We start from the raw sequence: 14,903 nt of genomic DNA, 5'->3' as shown, positions 1-14,903 counted from the left end.
AAGGTGACCTTGAATGCGTTTGACCTCACGCTTTTTAGTATCTCGGCTTTGCCTGTACAGCACTGATAATCTTGTGACTGTGATTCACTCCGTGATATCACCGAGACATCCAAATATAAAACCACATTTTCTGAATGAAATGTATTAAATATCAAGTGGACATAAAATAAAACTGGGTGAACTGTGCTGCAGTGTCATGTGTATACTGGAAAAGAAACACTCATTGAATTTTGCTCTGCACATGAAGGTCACTTCTTTCTACAAACTGCCAGTCCCTACATGGATGACTGTCCTTAAAGTAAAAACAGGTCACATAGTGGCTCCTCCTTACACCTAAAATTAGTACAGCACACAGGCCCTCCACTGTAAAACCCCTACAAAGAATGAAGAGCTATTCTAACTGCCTCTAGAAAGGGACACCGTATTAAGAAACTGCTTCATGACAGGTAACATGACATTCTTGCCACTTCTTGGCTGGGACCAGAACATCATATTTAGGTTACTGGGAGCAAGCCACAGAAAAACACACATGAAATTGGGGAAATGAAGAAAGAACATTGGAGAATAAAGAACAAGTAAAATTTTCTTCCTAAAAAACAGTAACCAATGTTCTGAAGATGATTAAAACATTCCTAATTTTCCTCATATCCTAATGCATAAGCCAGCGCTGTAATTGCCAGCCCAAAAACGATAGCCCTGAAGATGGTAGGAAGGCAGGCAGGCTATATACATTTACTGCTAGAAGGAGCTGTAGTGCTTCCAAGACTGAAAACTCCCTAACTTACTGGGTTTTAGTTTAAACTAAAAACCAGAAGGCTGCTGCCTGGACTGGCAGGGTCATTCATACCACTTGCTGGCAGTTCTAGGCAGCTGGCTGGTTACACTTTACGAACTTTCCTTGTTAATTCAGACCTCTTGGGGTATATCAAATCCTTGCTGCTTCTGTCCCCAGCTGGCAATGGTTGTCCCCTTCTCCATCCCCGATAAACTGACTGCACATACAGCCAGCCCGATGCAGAACGGGGGATCATTCCTGCAAACCTGCTTTTCTCTGCGATTGCAGCGTAACTGGGAGCAGACACATGGGCAGTTACTGTATCTCAGCTGAAGGGTGTCAACTTTTTACCTTACTCCAACAAAAGCAAGACCACCTTTCACTGCACACATTTCCTTGTGGTAGGATAGCAATCTGTCCACCGACTGCAATGGAATACAGTACCTGTTTCAAAGTACTAACAAAGGATTAAATGAAAACATCAAGTTTTAGTCTAGGAAATGAAAGATTTGAAGGGATATTAAATTCTGGAACAGGTAACAGCAAAGGAACTACATCACAGTTGCTGATAATTCATAAGAGGTAACTGCAGTAAGGGAAATTCACTTTAGACTTGAGGCAGACATTTCCTAGAATGAACTTAGAAAAGCATTACACTGCACCAGAACACTCAACTGTCCATCGCTGCAAGTTTTTAGGAAAAGTTAAATATCTGTGAGGAACAGTCTAGATAGAGCTGATCCTGACTTAGAGCAAGGAGAAGGCATGGCCTAGACACCTTTCTGAGGTTCTTTCCAATCTTTTATTTCTAAGTAAATATTTCCCTAATATTTTGCTATAAATATTGCACAATTATGCCCAGGATAGAAGTGGATGAGACTGTGCTGAGTAGAAGAAGTAGGTCAGGATAATACTCTTAGGATATGATCCAAATCACTGACAAGTTCAGGGGCAACGCAGACCAATGGCATATAACAACAACAAATGTCACTTCAAATAATGCCGGAGAAAATACAAAAATGGAGAAATGTTAAAGACTGTCCAAATCAATTGACAGATTTTATGTACGGTGACAGATTCACTTCTAAGTGTGCAAGTTTTCCTGATCTTGTAAGCTCTCCAGCAGGAATGGATGAAAACACTTTACAAACTTTTTGTGTTGTGGAAAGATTAAGTTTCAAATCAATGTGCTACTTTATTAAAACAATTTCAGACTCTTGTACTGATATCACATGAACTGATTTCTGCACTGCAAAATACCACTTTTTTCATATTATTTTTGTTTACACTCATTTAATTTTGGAATGAACTTTTGGAAAGGTTTTACATACCCTCTTCAGTTTTGATTTCAGAATTCTTCAGCTCTTCTGCAATGTAAACTAGGACAAAGGGAATAAAATTAGCGTATGTTTAATATATTATGTGATCATCTGCAAGGGTTTAAAATGAAGGAAACTCATGTCCTCAGCTGCATATAGCATCACTTATTTTGGGCATGAGCAAATTACAGTGTAATACTTTTGGCATTCAGGGGAAAAAAGACCTGAGCCTTTTGTATCAATAAAGTTGAAACTGGGAGCAGATGAACTGTTCACCCTATGCTGCATCAGCTGTGAGCCACAGGTAGAACCACAGCACCACATTTCATGAACTCATCGCCTGATGTAGACAGCCTGTGCTCTTCTAATATTCCACACAGGGACTAAGTTGGGGACATGAAGGTCTCACATTATTATTTGAAGATGTGGAACATCTTAGAAAACACAATCCAGAAGAAATATGACTAAAGCGATAATGTCACCTCCTCAAAGCAGGACAAAAAGTAGAAATAAATTGTCCTGCTACTCTCACAGTTGAGCAGTTAGCTCAAGACCTGCTGTCTGCTCTTTTTTTATCCACACTATTTATGAGACAATGCATCACAGCACAACTGGCTGAAAGCAGGTAGTTTTTAAGAGGTACTGCGCTTTCTTGCCTTCATACCGCATATACACATTCAGTATGTTACTGCCTACTCATATTAATCAGGTTACTACCCTTCATATTAATTTCTGTATATTTTGTATATATTTAAGTTGTTGCAAATCAAGAACTAAGTGGAACATACAACATCCATCCATGAAGTCGCGGCATGTATTACATCTTCAGTTTTTAACGCTTTGGTGCAAACAAAGTAAATTTTTCTTCTTCCTTTTATCCTAACTTGCTAAATAAACCCTGTGAGCCAGTTCAGTTTTCAGTTTAACTTGCACGACAACAAACCAAGAAGAAGTGCAATACTGACAAATAAAAATAGAGGATGCTTCCAGTTCTTTCAATATTAACGCTTACTCAGTATTTGTCTTCCTTTCTGAACAGGAGCAGGTGGAAACTACTTGTTTATTTTAAAATATTTTCCTATATATTTCACTGTAAACCAGCAATCTGGTGGGAAAAGGACTACAAACACAGAGTATGCTGAAGAATCCAGGACACAAATGGGCTCAGAACAGTGAACAAGTCTGCTATACTGACTCACTGCATATTACACATTTGCACGGCAAACACTTCATGGATTATTCCATACCTGCCTGCACTTCAGCCACCCAGCTTTGTATCACTGCTATTTGTGTTTATAAACACAGAGAGCCAGGCTGCAATTCTCTAATTCTATGAGTCAGCTTCAGAAAACTAATGACTACCTTGTGGTTAAGATACTCTGCCACAGGATCAAAAGTGCTGTGCTCCAGCCCTTATAGTTTGAAAACCAATGGAACTAAAAACCAAACCAAAACACACACAAAAAAGCTCCACCCTTTCAGGCAACCTGGCCTGAAATTTTTAGGAACCTATGAGGATTAGCTCCTCCTCCCTCATTCTGCAGGGCTCCCATATCTCCGCTATGAGGCTAAGCTAAAATAAGCATCAAACAGGTGCAGTCCACATGTAAATCCAGTACCCAAGAAACAAAAAAATCTTACAGAACACCAATGGTGTTATTCTAATTCAAAGCCAGCCAGCTACAAACCTTTGGTCATATTTTGGAGAGAAGTGGTAATGAGGAGCATGTATGCGCCTTCTCAAATTACACAAACTGTATTATGCAATGCAAACAATGTGACGAAACAGACTTTTGCAATAGCTGCCTGCAGATTTATGCTCAAGGGGTTGCTGGCACTCTGCCATTCCTGTTTGTATTTCCATTCAAGTTACTTCTATGTTTATTCTATTTCTATATTACAGGAAAGTAATACTAGTCCTTATTTTATCCCTTTGAAAATAAAGCAAATACAGTACAGCTTAATAAATTAACATAAAAATATTAAGGACATTCCTTGCAAAAAATCAGGTACTGCTGATTTGGTTTAGGTGTATTCACATATCACACATATCAAAAGAAAAGTGCCATGTCTAGGAGTCCAGTATTTCTTCCTAATTTCTTTTCAGAACTGGGAAAAAACCCATACTTTTTTGGCATGCACAGGACCTTTGGTAGACACGTTTGAAATATATTTTAATGTTCTTTTTCCCTTACTTTAAATTGCAGGGCTAGAAGACCAGCAGTCAAACATAACTATATAATGACAAATGATAGATGTGTAAATCAAATGGGACAAAACAGCTCTAAAACTGTGTAGAATTCTTATCTGAAAAAATGCAATGACAGAGTATTTAAAAAGGGACCCAAAGGGCTCTAGTATTATCAGTGTGATGACAGGAAAGCTAAGCCTTACTACAACAACAGCTAACTAGCATGAGAATTCTACTTTTGCAAAACACTAATGCATCTGAGAGAGGAAACTAATTGCAGATAACAGAGGAAGTGAAGGGCATAAATTTAGTCATATGCCTAAACCTTTGCCAGATTGAGACCAAGAAAGATTATATTGAGACCATCAGTTCCTTCCCTCCCCATCCACCTCCTGGTGCAGGCTCCTTTCAATTATGGCTTCTGTGACACTTAAACAAAACCTGTTGATTTAACGAAGGAAAGCTCTGTTCCCTTACACAGAGTTGAAGCTCATCTCCCCTTCACTTTCATCAAAGCAGAGAAAGATGGAGAAAGGCACTCTGTCTAAGCAGGAACTTGGCTTTGGCAGTCTGAACAGCCTTCAGGAGGAATGCTCTTTCACTTCACTGATGACAAAGAGGGCATAGATAGATCTCCCAGCCCAAGTGCCAAGCTGAGTGTCCAGGCAAGGCAGTACCTGGAAAAAGTTGTCTGGACTTAGGACATGACTTACATATCTAACAATAGCCAAGACTGGGGACTAACAGTCAGAAGAGTCTTACCAGCCTGCCCATCCCTGTGGTCAGACTTTGCAGTAGCCCAAGTGGTTTCTACAGTTATCCTCTGGCAGTTCTGAGATGAGGTTAGGGATTGTGGCTGCCATCTTTCATCCCAACTGAAAAAAAACATGCAGCAGTCACAAAACCACGAGAACCTTTTCCTTCTAAAGACTTCCCTGCCAGTATCTCTGTTTCTATGTGTCCAGCTAGACAATTATTGCTTAATTTGCAGGTGCATTTAGTCTCTACAACTTTAACTGATCCCTGGCAGAGCTATTGGTGCCCTTTTATAGGAAACAAACACCCTCAGTGCCTTAGTTTGGACATTTCAAATAAAACTCCCCAAATTAGTAAGCATTTAAAATCTAGTCCTTGATTATTACTTAGGAATACAAGCCAGTGAAGATAAAGTAGATGTTGGAAGTGAATCATCTTTTTTCCATGACATAGTTTCTATTCTGCAAAGAGTCTGTAAAAAAGGAAAACCCAGGTAATGGATTCAAACCATTAGGTATGTAAAAAAGCTAAAAATCTCATTTCAAATACACTCTCCTTTGCCCCTATCCACTGTATGTCATACCTAAGTATTTGGCTCAGTGTACTGCTGTTTAACTATCAAACTTGAATATACAACATCTAATTGGAAAACATGCAAGTTCACAACCAATGGATTGCAACAAGTGGCAGAGCATTTGGTACAGAAAACAACGGCCCTTGCTCCTGACTGCTCCCCCATAGACTCTCATGTATGTATACATACTGGTTTTGCTTGGATGAATGCCTTCACTTTCTTTTCGACTCAGCATTTTTATATGGTCCTTCATAATGCCATCAGGAGGCAAGTGACAGTTTCAAAACAAGCACTTTGAAAGGCAACAACAGAATGGCTGACAATTACAAAAGACTCTCTTCCTTATTCAGCACCGCCACAGCCGAAGAGGAGGAGAAACTGGTTCTCCTATCAATACTCAGCTGCATGGAGATTTTTCACTTGCATTGGTCTGTATTCCCAGAGTTTAAATGCTGACATGAAATTCCCATGGATATTAATGATTATGAATCAGGTAACAACAGGGAACCAGCCTTTCTATACCTGTATTTGGCAGAGGAAAAAAGCCACCTCTCTGAACTATTCTAGCTAGACATACATCCTGACAAAACTGGCTAACTCCTCTAATCCAGGACGGAACACAGTGTCCGTCAGAGGGTTGAAAGAACATAGGGCTTTTATTTTCCTTTTTCCAAACTAGTCCACAGGTGGGAATCAGTGTAAAATGGAAACACACCATACCTTTGGTGTTTCTCCTCAAACACCTTCAGCAGCAGGGAAGTGTATGTCTGAGCATTTAAGCACAGGGTTAAGTACAAACACCAGAACTAATTTGGAGTTATAGTACTTGAACAACATGACTTTGCTTTCAGATAGATAAACCAAAGATTTGTTTAGGTTTTTGATGCTGAAAAAACATTTAATATGACCTTGTGAGATTAAGCTGAAACCACAGACAATAAAACTCAAACACTAATCTTTTAAAAATATCCTTTTTTATCCATGTTTGCAAAGAATGTGAGTCTTGTGTAGGAAGGGGCTGTGCTATAAATGACAAATTTGTTCCTAAAGGCTCCAACTACCTAGTAACAGAGAAGGAAAACAACCAAACATTATGCTAACATTGGGTTGGTTTGCCATAGTTATATCCTCTGATATTTCTGGGACTGGTGACCTTTCAGAGTAAATATTATAGTGAATAGTCTGTTCTGTGCAATGCATTTTGTTCAAGATGCCAATTTAGAACTTTCAGGTTTTCACAAGTTCAATACAAACTATGTACACACAAAAAAAGAAAACAGAACTATGATGATAGACTTCTGTCTTCTCATTATATATACTGTGGGGAAAAAAACAAAACAATAGAAAGTAACTTCCAGGGTCTCTCCTGCATAGAAGGCAACTTACATTTCACTGCAGGAACCTTAGTGTCACCAAAATATTTGTTTTCTTGTAATAAAACATAACTAGTACAAACACACACTTGGTCTAATGGGAATTTAAGACTCAAAGAGACCATCTGGGTCATCAAAACAAGTTCTTTGAATCAATGATTAACCTAAAAGTATTCTAAGAAACATATACACCAAGTACCATGGAACACAAAAGATTTTCTATTATCTCGTAACACATGACTGAACCCCTTGGGACCAAAGCATTATTTCCACACTCATATATAAAGTCCTAATTATACGCTTTTATTGCTCTTTTTAAACCAGAATGGTAGATCAGACTCGTTGATCTCATGAACACTGCTAACCAAATTTGTTGTATTTACCTTTAATTTTGACATGGAAGTCAGATAAAGAAGCTACAGAGTTACTTTTGGTGCCAGTCATTTCACACATGGGAAGAAAAAACAAAAGTATTGTGTATCTCCTGTATAACAGGAGACATAGAAACCTTTTTTTGTTTACAAAACCTCTGTATATCCACTGAAAACAGACCTGATAGGTCTAAGACATCAGTGTCTCACACTTTTTGTCTGACTGCTCTAAAAGTAGCAAGCACAAATTGATTTGCTTTTCTTCCATTTATAAAATTTACTTAAAATACCAAAGTAGACATGTATCTTATCTTCATTCCATTTCCTCTTAAAAAGAAGGGGTGGGGGGGGAAGAGAACATCCACATAAGCCAGAAAGAAAGGTTCTGCTACCCCATCAGATGAAGGTATGAGGAAAATACTGCTGCAGTGGTTATGAGGCGTCACAGTTTAAGGATTGCAAAGAAGAGTCTCCACAAATTACATGACATGATATAGTCTCCATTCACTGGCACAACTGAAATTTGGTATAAGCTGGAATTGATATGCCTGACCTAAAATCTTAAACCAAGAAAAGTTGTCTGATTTATGACCTCCTCATTATTATTGCCAGTTTTCAGACCTTAGATCCTCCCAGAACATATAAACTAAACAACGTGTACATAAAACAAGTCATTTTTAGAGCAGATTAATTCCCACATTTTGAGGCAAATGCAAACAGCCCTGGATTAACAACACATCATTACTTCTTTCATAGAATTAGCAAAGACTATCTAATCAATGAAAACATTAAAAAAAAAAAAACAAAGACAACCAAAAAACCACTTCTCTCCTGCAGAGAGTAATCAGGCTGGAACCCTAGTTTCAGTAAACTAAAAAGTCTGTGGTTAAAACAAAAACAATTCTCCACCCCTATTCACCAGCCAAGTTTAAATTTGATTATAAGCAGATTGAGTTCAGTCACAGAACAGACTGGCATAAGAAAAAAAGGAAGACGACATTAACACAGTTCTGAATTTAAATACTTTGCACTTATGCAGTGCTTTGTACCCACAGATTTTCAGACACTTCACGAACTGTAAATAACTGCTCTTCTCACCTTCCATTTAAAGAAACAAAAGCAACAATGCTGAAACAAAAAGTAGTGACAAAGCTAGAAAGGACTTGCAGACAGGTCTCACCTCCAAACTAAAACCCATATTTGGATCAGTTTGGCCCAAAATGGAAATTAAAATACCCATGCCCCCCAACTGGAATATTTAGTTGCAGTATTCCAGAGTAATTTTCAGATTTTTAACTCATTTGCCAAGGCAGGGTCAGTGCTGAAACGGAAATCTCAAAGAATTCTGTTTGAAAAAGATCAGAATAACTTAATTTTCCTAAAAGGAATTATCATTTTCCTCAGTCAATCATAAATTCAAGAAAAATCTTCAGTTCTCCAGAAGTTGTAATCTCAGCAAAATTGGCTATTAATCTAGCAATGCTTTGGGTTGGCTGATTAGCTGTCAAACTTACATTTCATCAGACAAAACATGCTGTCTTCCATTTGATATGACAGGGCCCTGGAAAGACTCCTCCTTCATGCTACTTATTGAAAACAGGATCCATTTAGCTTTAAAAAACAAACTCCTTTGCTTGCAGTTTCAGCAAATTAATTCATCAGTATTAGCTCCCTTTGTTGAACCTCCTTGACCCTATTAGAAACCTACATTTTCACTTCACTGACATTTTGTTGTCCTGCTTGTAAAATTCAGTGAAAAGCTACGTATTGATCTTTGCATGCACATCCACATAAGTTATGCCATTTGGCTGTTACCAGTATGATCAAAGTTCTAGGCACACAGGTTACTGGCCTCAAAACACGCTGTTTGAAGTCCCTGTTTGACATATTTTGTGTTATTCTCTACGTCAATAGTTATCTGATCTGTTGTCTACTACATTTACAACTGAACAAAGTAAAGAGAATAGAAAGCACTACTCAATGCAGTTTTCTTAGACATTGTCCTGTCTCAGTACAGGAATAATTTCAGCTATACCAGCAAATACTCTACTTTTTATCAGTAAGAACATACAGGTATCTGCAATGAATATGAATGATTTCTAACGTTACTAGAAACTTAAACTCCCAATTTAAGAATCATAGTTGAGAAACATGAACATCTCACTAAAATGTGCCAGACTTTCCTCTTCATTACTTCAGCTGAAAATCATTCAGAACTATTACAATAACATTGTGTTCCATATTTTCATTGCATGACGAATGTCCAACATGGAGGTAACACCTGACTTCTTTATGGAAGAGTGTATGTACAGCCAAATGACACTGGGTTCCTAGCCACCAGTGACATTGAACTTTGATATCAGTTAATGATACAGAGGAGACACAGGGACAAAGGGGACCGGGGGGAAAGGGGAAGATGAGCAACAGACTTGCCTAATAAGAGGCCAGCAATCCCAAGTTTGTGGTCTGTGTTCTCTTCCCATCGTAGGCAGGCATTGGCATTGGTTGTGGTTTCATCAGATCAGACCTGCACTGTGATACCACTTTACAAACTGCAGCCAAGCAGGAGGGCGGAAAGAGAAAAACAAAACAGAAAGAGAGAGGGTTACAGCCAACAATATAGTACTATATCCATCCCAAGCAAAGATGGCATGGATCTTCCCATTATCCCCATATCAGCATTGTCAATAATATTCATCAACCAATTTGCTAAGAATTCAGAGGTGAAAAGTTTATTTGTAGGAATGTTCCTGTGATGAGGCTTTAATAAATCACAGTTCCTGGATGGAAAGAAATACATACCACATTAGATTTTCCTTGCCCAAGTTCATTGCTGAGATTCTTGGTGGCCACGGCTGCTTTAGACACCCAGTAGCTAGCTACACCATCCACCTAAAACTGAAAAGAAAACATCAGATAAAAAAATCTGGCACGCGTAACACATCCTCAACCAGCACTGTGGCAACATTTGCAGGATATAGCTACATTTATTAGACCTGAAATCAAGCCTTATGTTTATTTGTAACAGCAGTAGCCATCTGATTAAAACAATAAAAACTATAGCATCTATTTGAGTCAGTTGTACTGGATAATTAATTTGCCAAGAGCATGAGTCACCCAGTTAGAAATGAATTAGAAAATGACTCATTTCTAACTTTATACTAATATTATCCTTAAAATAAAAGGATTCCTCCCTTTCTCCTAAATTGTTGCATGTTTTAGTTCTTTTCACAATGCCAAAAATCTGCTTTATATAGAATATTTGGATTAATTGTTGGAATAATTATCTTCATTTTATAATACCATTCACCCAGAAAGATCTTAGGGTGCTTTATAAATGTGTGTGTATTTTTCAGTGCACCCACATACATGATGAAGCGTGGTAGCATGACAGTACTTGGCAACACTGTACAAAAACACCTGACTGGAACTGCAGTCAGATCCTATAATCTGTTGAAGCAGCAAAGCAAAATTCAGATGCACAAAACTGAATTACTAACAATGGAATTTTGCCATTTACATCTCAGTTTTTGCAAAATGGGTTTTATTCTGACTACAGAGGGTCAGATCAGCCAGTGCTTGGTAACACTCATCATTTCAGAGGAAAGCTTTCAGTTTCTTCAGATTTCAGCTGCGAGCAAACCTTCAGTAAGGAAGCCTGGCCTGTTTCAAAACTCTGCTTCTCCTTGGCTGCAGCATGTTGTGACAACATCAGGCATGGCAGCATCAAATTAAGAACTATATGTTAAACTATGTTTGGAAATACTAACTCTGCAAGTCTGGATATGCCCGAAGGCTGCAATCCAGCCAGCCACCTGCATATTTGACTCCTTGCTGAAGAACTGCCAGAGATGCAACTTCACAAGCAATTTAGCCAATCTAAGACTGCCTAACAGAAGAGAAGCAGCCCTGCCCTTTTATTCCACCAGCATTTCTCCCTGCTCTTCTACTGTCCCAGCACCTGTTTGGCCATGTGGATCTACTTGCTCATTTGGCCAAAAATAATGGTATAAGAATGTGTTTAAAAAATTAGCTCCTTATTAATCCACCCTTTGAGAAGCAACTGAGGCTTCACGAGTTTTCATCAGCTTTCATCTGCTGGTCCACTTTCAGGTAAGAAGACTGTCCTCTTCAAGGACTGTAAAGAGCACTGCAGTCCAATTGCATGGCACGAATACAGGCTCTTCTTTTCAGGAGTATGACTTCATTCTATGCAGGGCCGATGTCTATCATGTATTAAGCTCCTTGCCTTCTGTTTTTCCTACATTGTGGACAATGCCAAGCCCAAAATACTGATAAAATATAAGCTTAAAAAACCCAAAAAACAAAACCACACACCAAAAAAAACCCGAGCTCAGACCAAAACAGGAAATGCCTTGGGCCATTTGCTATTGTCAAAGAGCCATTATTTTCAAGTCCTTTAAAGATAAGTCACTGGTTAACAAATCTGTTTTCTAAATGTTCGTTCCTTGCCCTTTTATCATGCTGTAGGACAACTGTGTCACCCAACACTAGACATTAATTTTGCTACCTAAACTAAGAGGTTAGTGAAGAAAGCAAGGTTCCTGCAGAGGGCCATTCAGGTTACTGTTATATTGCTAGCTGTGCCATGTGGCATAACTGCACTTCCAGAACAAGAATTTAATTTAGGCCTGAAACTATTCTGAGCATTTCTTTCCGCTGGCTCTACAGGAAGCCCAGGTTAAACCATCCGAAGGTCAGTGGCGTGACTATGCCACTCCAGTCGCAACTTCACGTGAGTTCAAGGAGAAGCCCCGAGTGCCTAAAGCCATGATGACATTCCGAGGAATGGTACATAACGTCAGAGAACGGCACTAGTTTCTGAGGTCAAGACAGACAGACTTGCCAAGAATAAAAGAAGCTCTCTCTTGGGTGTCAGAGCCAGAAACATGAGTAATACTACACTGAAATACTGTAATGGCTACACTGTAACGTATCCTGCTCCTCGTGTTTAGCCCATGTCACACAAAGCAATAAGCTTCTTGCTCTTGAACCACATCTTTTTGAGGCACTATATTTTTGAGACACAGAAGTGTCCAGTCTTCTGGCTTCTACACAGAAGTTATATATATGTACATACACATCCCTTTAGTGGAAATCTTTCAGTTTCTTCAGCTATCAGCTATTTATCTGCTATATATTCAGATATATCTTGGCCAGTTCCCCTATTTCAGAATTGTATTACTCTGGATATGTATTGACTTCATGTTCCAATTTATTTATCTTGTTAAGTTTCTAGTAAGATAACAGAGTAACAGTTGAGAATGTAACTAGCAACAGAATGTCTTTGGTAAAATTTTCTGGGGCTGTTCTGAGGGCTCTGGGACCATTAGAGCCATTTACAGCCTGTATTTTACATAACACTATGAAAGAAGAAACCACATTCTCAAAAAAGTAATCCTAAGGATTAAAGCTTGAATTTCTTACACCATGAAGAATTTCCAAGAGCAACCTGGAACTGAAATAAAACTTCTGAAACCTCAATTGAAATAAAACTGAAACATATGTTTCATTTTAGGAAAGTCAGTCCTGAGATTTTACCTTTAAATTATGGTTACCCGTGTTGGTATTTAAACAGCTCTGTGGATGATTGAAAAAGAATCAACAACACATGGAGAGAAATAAAGTTTTACTAATAACATTTGGAATTCATCCCCTGCCTTTAACCTGGAGGTTACAAGCTAACACACTGTCTGCAAAGAAAATAATTAACATCATATACGGCAAAAAGTGCAACAGGCCTAGTCCCAGACTTAGAGCTAAAAAGAGATTATGCAAATATTTGCAGAACTTAGGCACAGGGTTAGAAATAAAAGGGAGGCATTTCAGGGAACCAAACAAAATTTGGATACATAGTTCAAATACCATTCATGAAATATAGCAGCATGTATAAAAAACATTTTCTGAAATAGCCAATGTTCCTGGACTGTCTGTCCCTCTACATCAACAATACTACTCCATTTTTACATCTAAAGGATGTAAGGACTTGAAATCCATAGGAAAGCTGAAAGATCTTGGCTACATGAAAACAGTGGCAAGACTCATACTGACTTCTCTAAATACCAGATTCAATTGATTATTCCAGCTGTAGAGCCATTTCTAACAGAATATCCAGAGACAACAGTATGACGTTGACTAGGAGGGAAGAATATTGCACACCTAGTCAATACCAACCACCCGTCTTCCTGCTTGTGGATTCTCTGTCAGGTTTCCAATTATGTCATTACCAGTAGCTCAAAAATGCCTGGTTTACACGGTTCAGCATGATCACAACCCAAAGTGACACAGCGTACTGTGTCTGGTTGGGATGGAGTTAGTTTTCTGGGGCACATCACAAATGCCCCAGAAACTATATTTAGCAACCAGTTCTATGGAAAAGCCATCTATGCAGACTTGTTCTTAAAAATAATAAGACAGCACACAATTTAAGAGTAGTTATCTTTTCTTGTATAAATATGCTTTCACAAAAAAAAATTTCTAACTGTATATTTTTTAAACAATTGTTTTATCATTGACAACACGTATCTTAAACGCCTGATAACTAACTACACTATTCACTACATGGCTATGACTCAGTCACACAAAACAGCTGATAGATTTATAGGACAAATACTTGTGTCACAATGTGAAAACAGTTCTTACCATTTTCCCCAAACAGAGGCCACTTTTGCTGTTATACTGACTAATATGATATTGTGTTGTTTGGACTGATCAGGTGACTCATGTCTGAATGCTTCATCCCCTTTCAGCAGTACAGAAGCAAAATACTTAGCCATCACTAGTAGTCATATAGCATCTGTTGCCAGCATTATAGAAAGACCCTAGAAAAGGCAGAAGAAAAAAAAAGTAGATTTTTTTTTTGTTTTGCTCTCCAGTTAGTAAAGCTTCAGTTTCCTTTGGTAGTAAAACATACATAAATATATATACACACATACACAAAATATTTCTCAATTATTATTCATCTTGATAGCCTATTAAATTTTACTCCAAACTGGCAATTCAAATGAGTAGGGTATGTCATAGAAACATATTTTATCATAATCTGTGCTGTGATATTAAAAAGCCTCTGTGAGGTTAAGAATCCCACTATATTAGAAAAACATGAGTACAACTGCCCTAATGGCAGACTCTAATGATCCTGCTTTGAAAAGAATCCTGTTCCTAATAACACAAGATTTAAAAATGGGTTGGTGGAGAAAACATACAGCACACTAATACTGAAAAATAACTGCATTACTAATTCCTCAAGATGTCCAAGCTAGTCACTTGCTCTAGTCTGTAGAGCCAGTATAGAACACTGCCACTATGAGGCACTTTGTTACACATGCTTATTAAAGAGCTGTTCAAATTAAAGTTACCTGAGAATCTAAGTACACTCATGCACTTGGTAAGCATAATGATCCAAGACACACAATTATGTCTTCAGGTATTGTTTAAGCCTGGTGATGAGAGGTAGATGGTTCCGATTTTAAAATGCTAGATCTGACCTTCAAAAATCATGATTATTTATATTATCGTATTAT

General features: G+C 38.2%; 1 protein-coding gene across 6 annotated transcripts in view; it reads right to left on the bottom strand.

Moving 5' to 3' along the window:
* Positions 1-14,903, bottom strand: part of PANK1 (pantothenate kinase 1) — a 48,319-nt gene that overhangs the window by 29,094 nt on the left and 4,322 nt on the right. Inside the window, exons 3-7 of one of the 6 annotated variants that reach the window (XM_054831568.1) lie at positions 14,023-14,201; positions 10,162-10,257; positions 9,793-9,911; positions 5,048-5,160; positions 2,107-2,154 (exon numbers count right to left, since the gene is read on the bottom strand). In XM_054831568.1, coding sequence (XP_054687543.1) covers positions 2,107-2,154; positions 5,048-5,160; positions 9,793-9,842 — 211 coding nt within the window. In that variant the 5' untranslated portion in view covers positions 9,843-9,911; positions 10,162-10,257; positions 14,023-14,201. Of the gene's footprint in view, positions 1-2,106; positions 2,155-5,047; positions 5,161-8,873; positions 9,106-9,792; positions 9,912-10,161; positions 10,258-14,022; positions 14,202-14,903 lie in introns of those variants that run through there. The other 5 variants (XM_054831571.1, XM_054831567.1, XM_054831570.1 and 2 more) reach the window with 5 other exon arrangements.

This window comes from Grus americana, chromosome 7, assembly GCF_028858705.1.
Source record: "Grus americana isolate bGruAme1 chromosome 7, bGruAme1.mat, whole genome shotgun sequence".
NCBI classification, from domain to species: Eukaryota; Metazoa; Chordata; class Aves; order Gruiformes; family Gruidae; genus Grus; species Grus americana.
The sequence above is the reverse complement of the archived record's forward strand: the minus strand, read 5'-3'. Positions and strand labels throughout refer to the sequence as shown.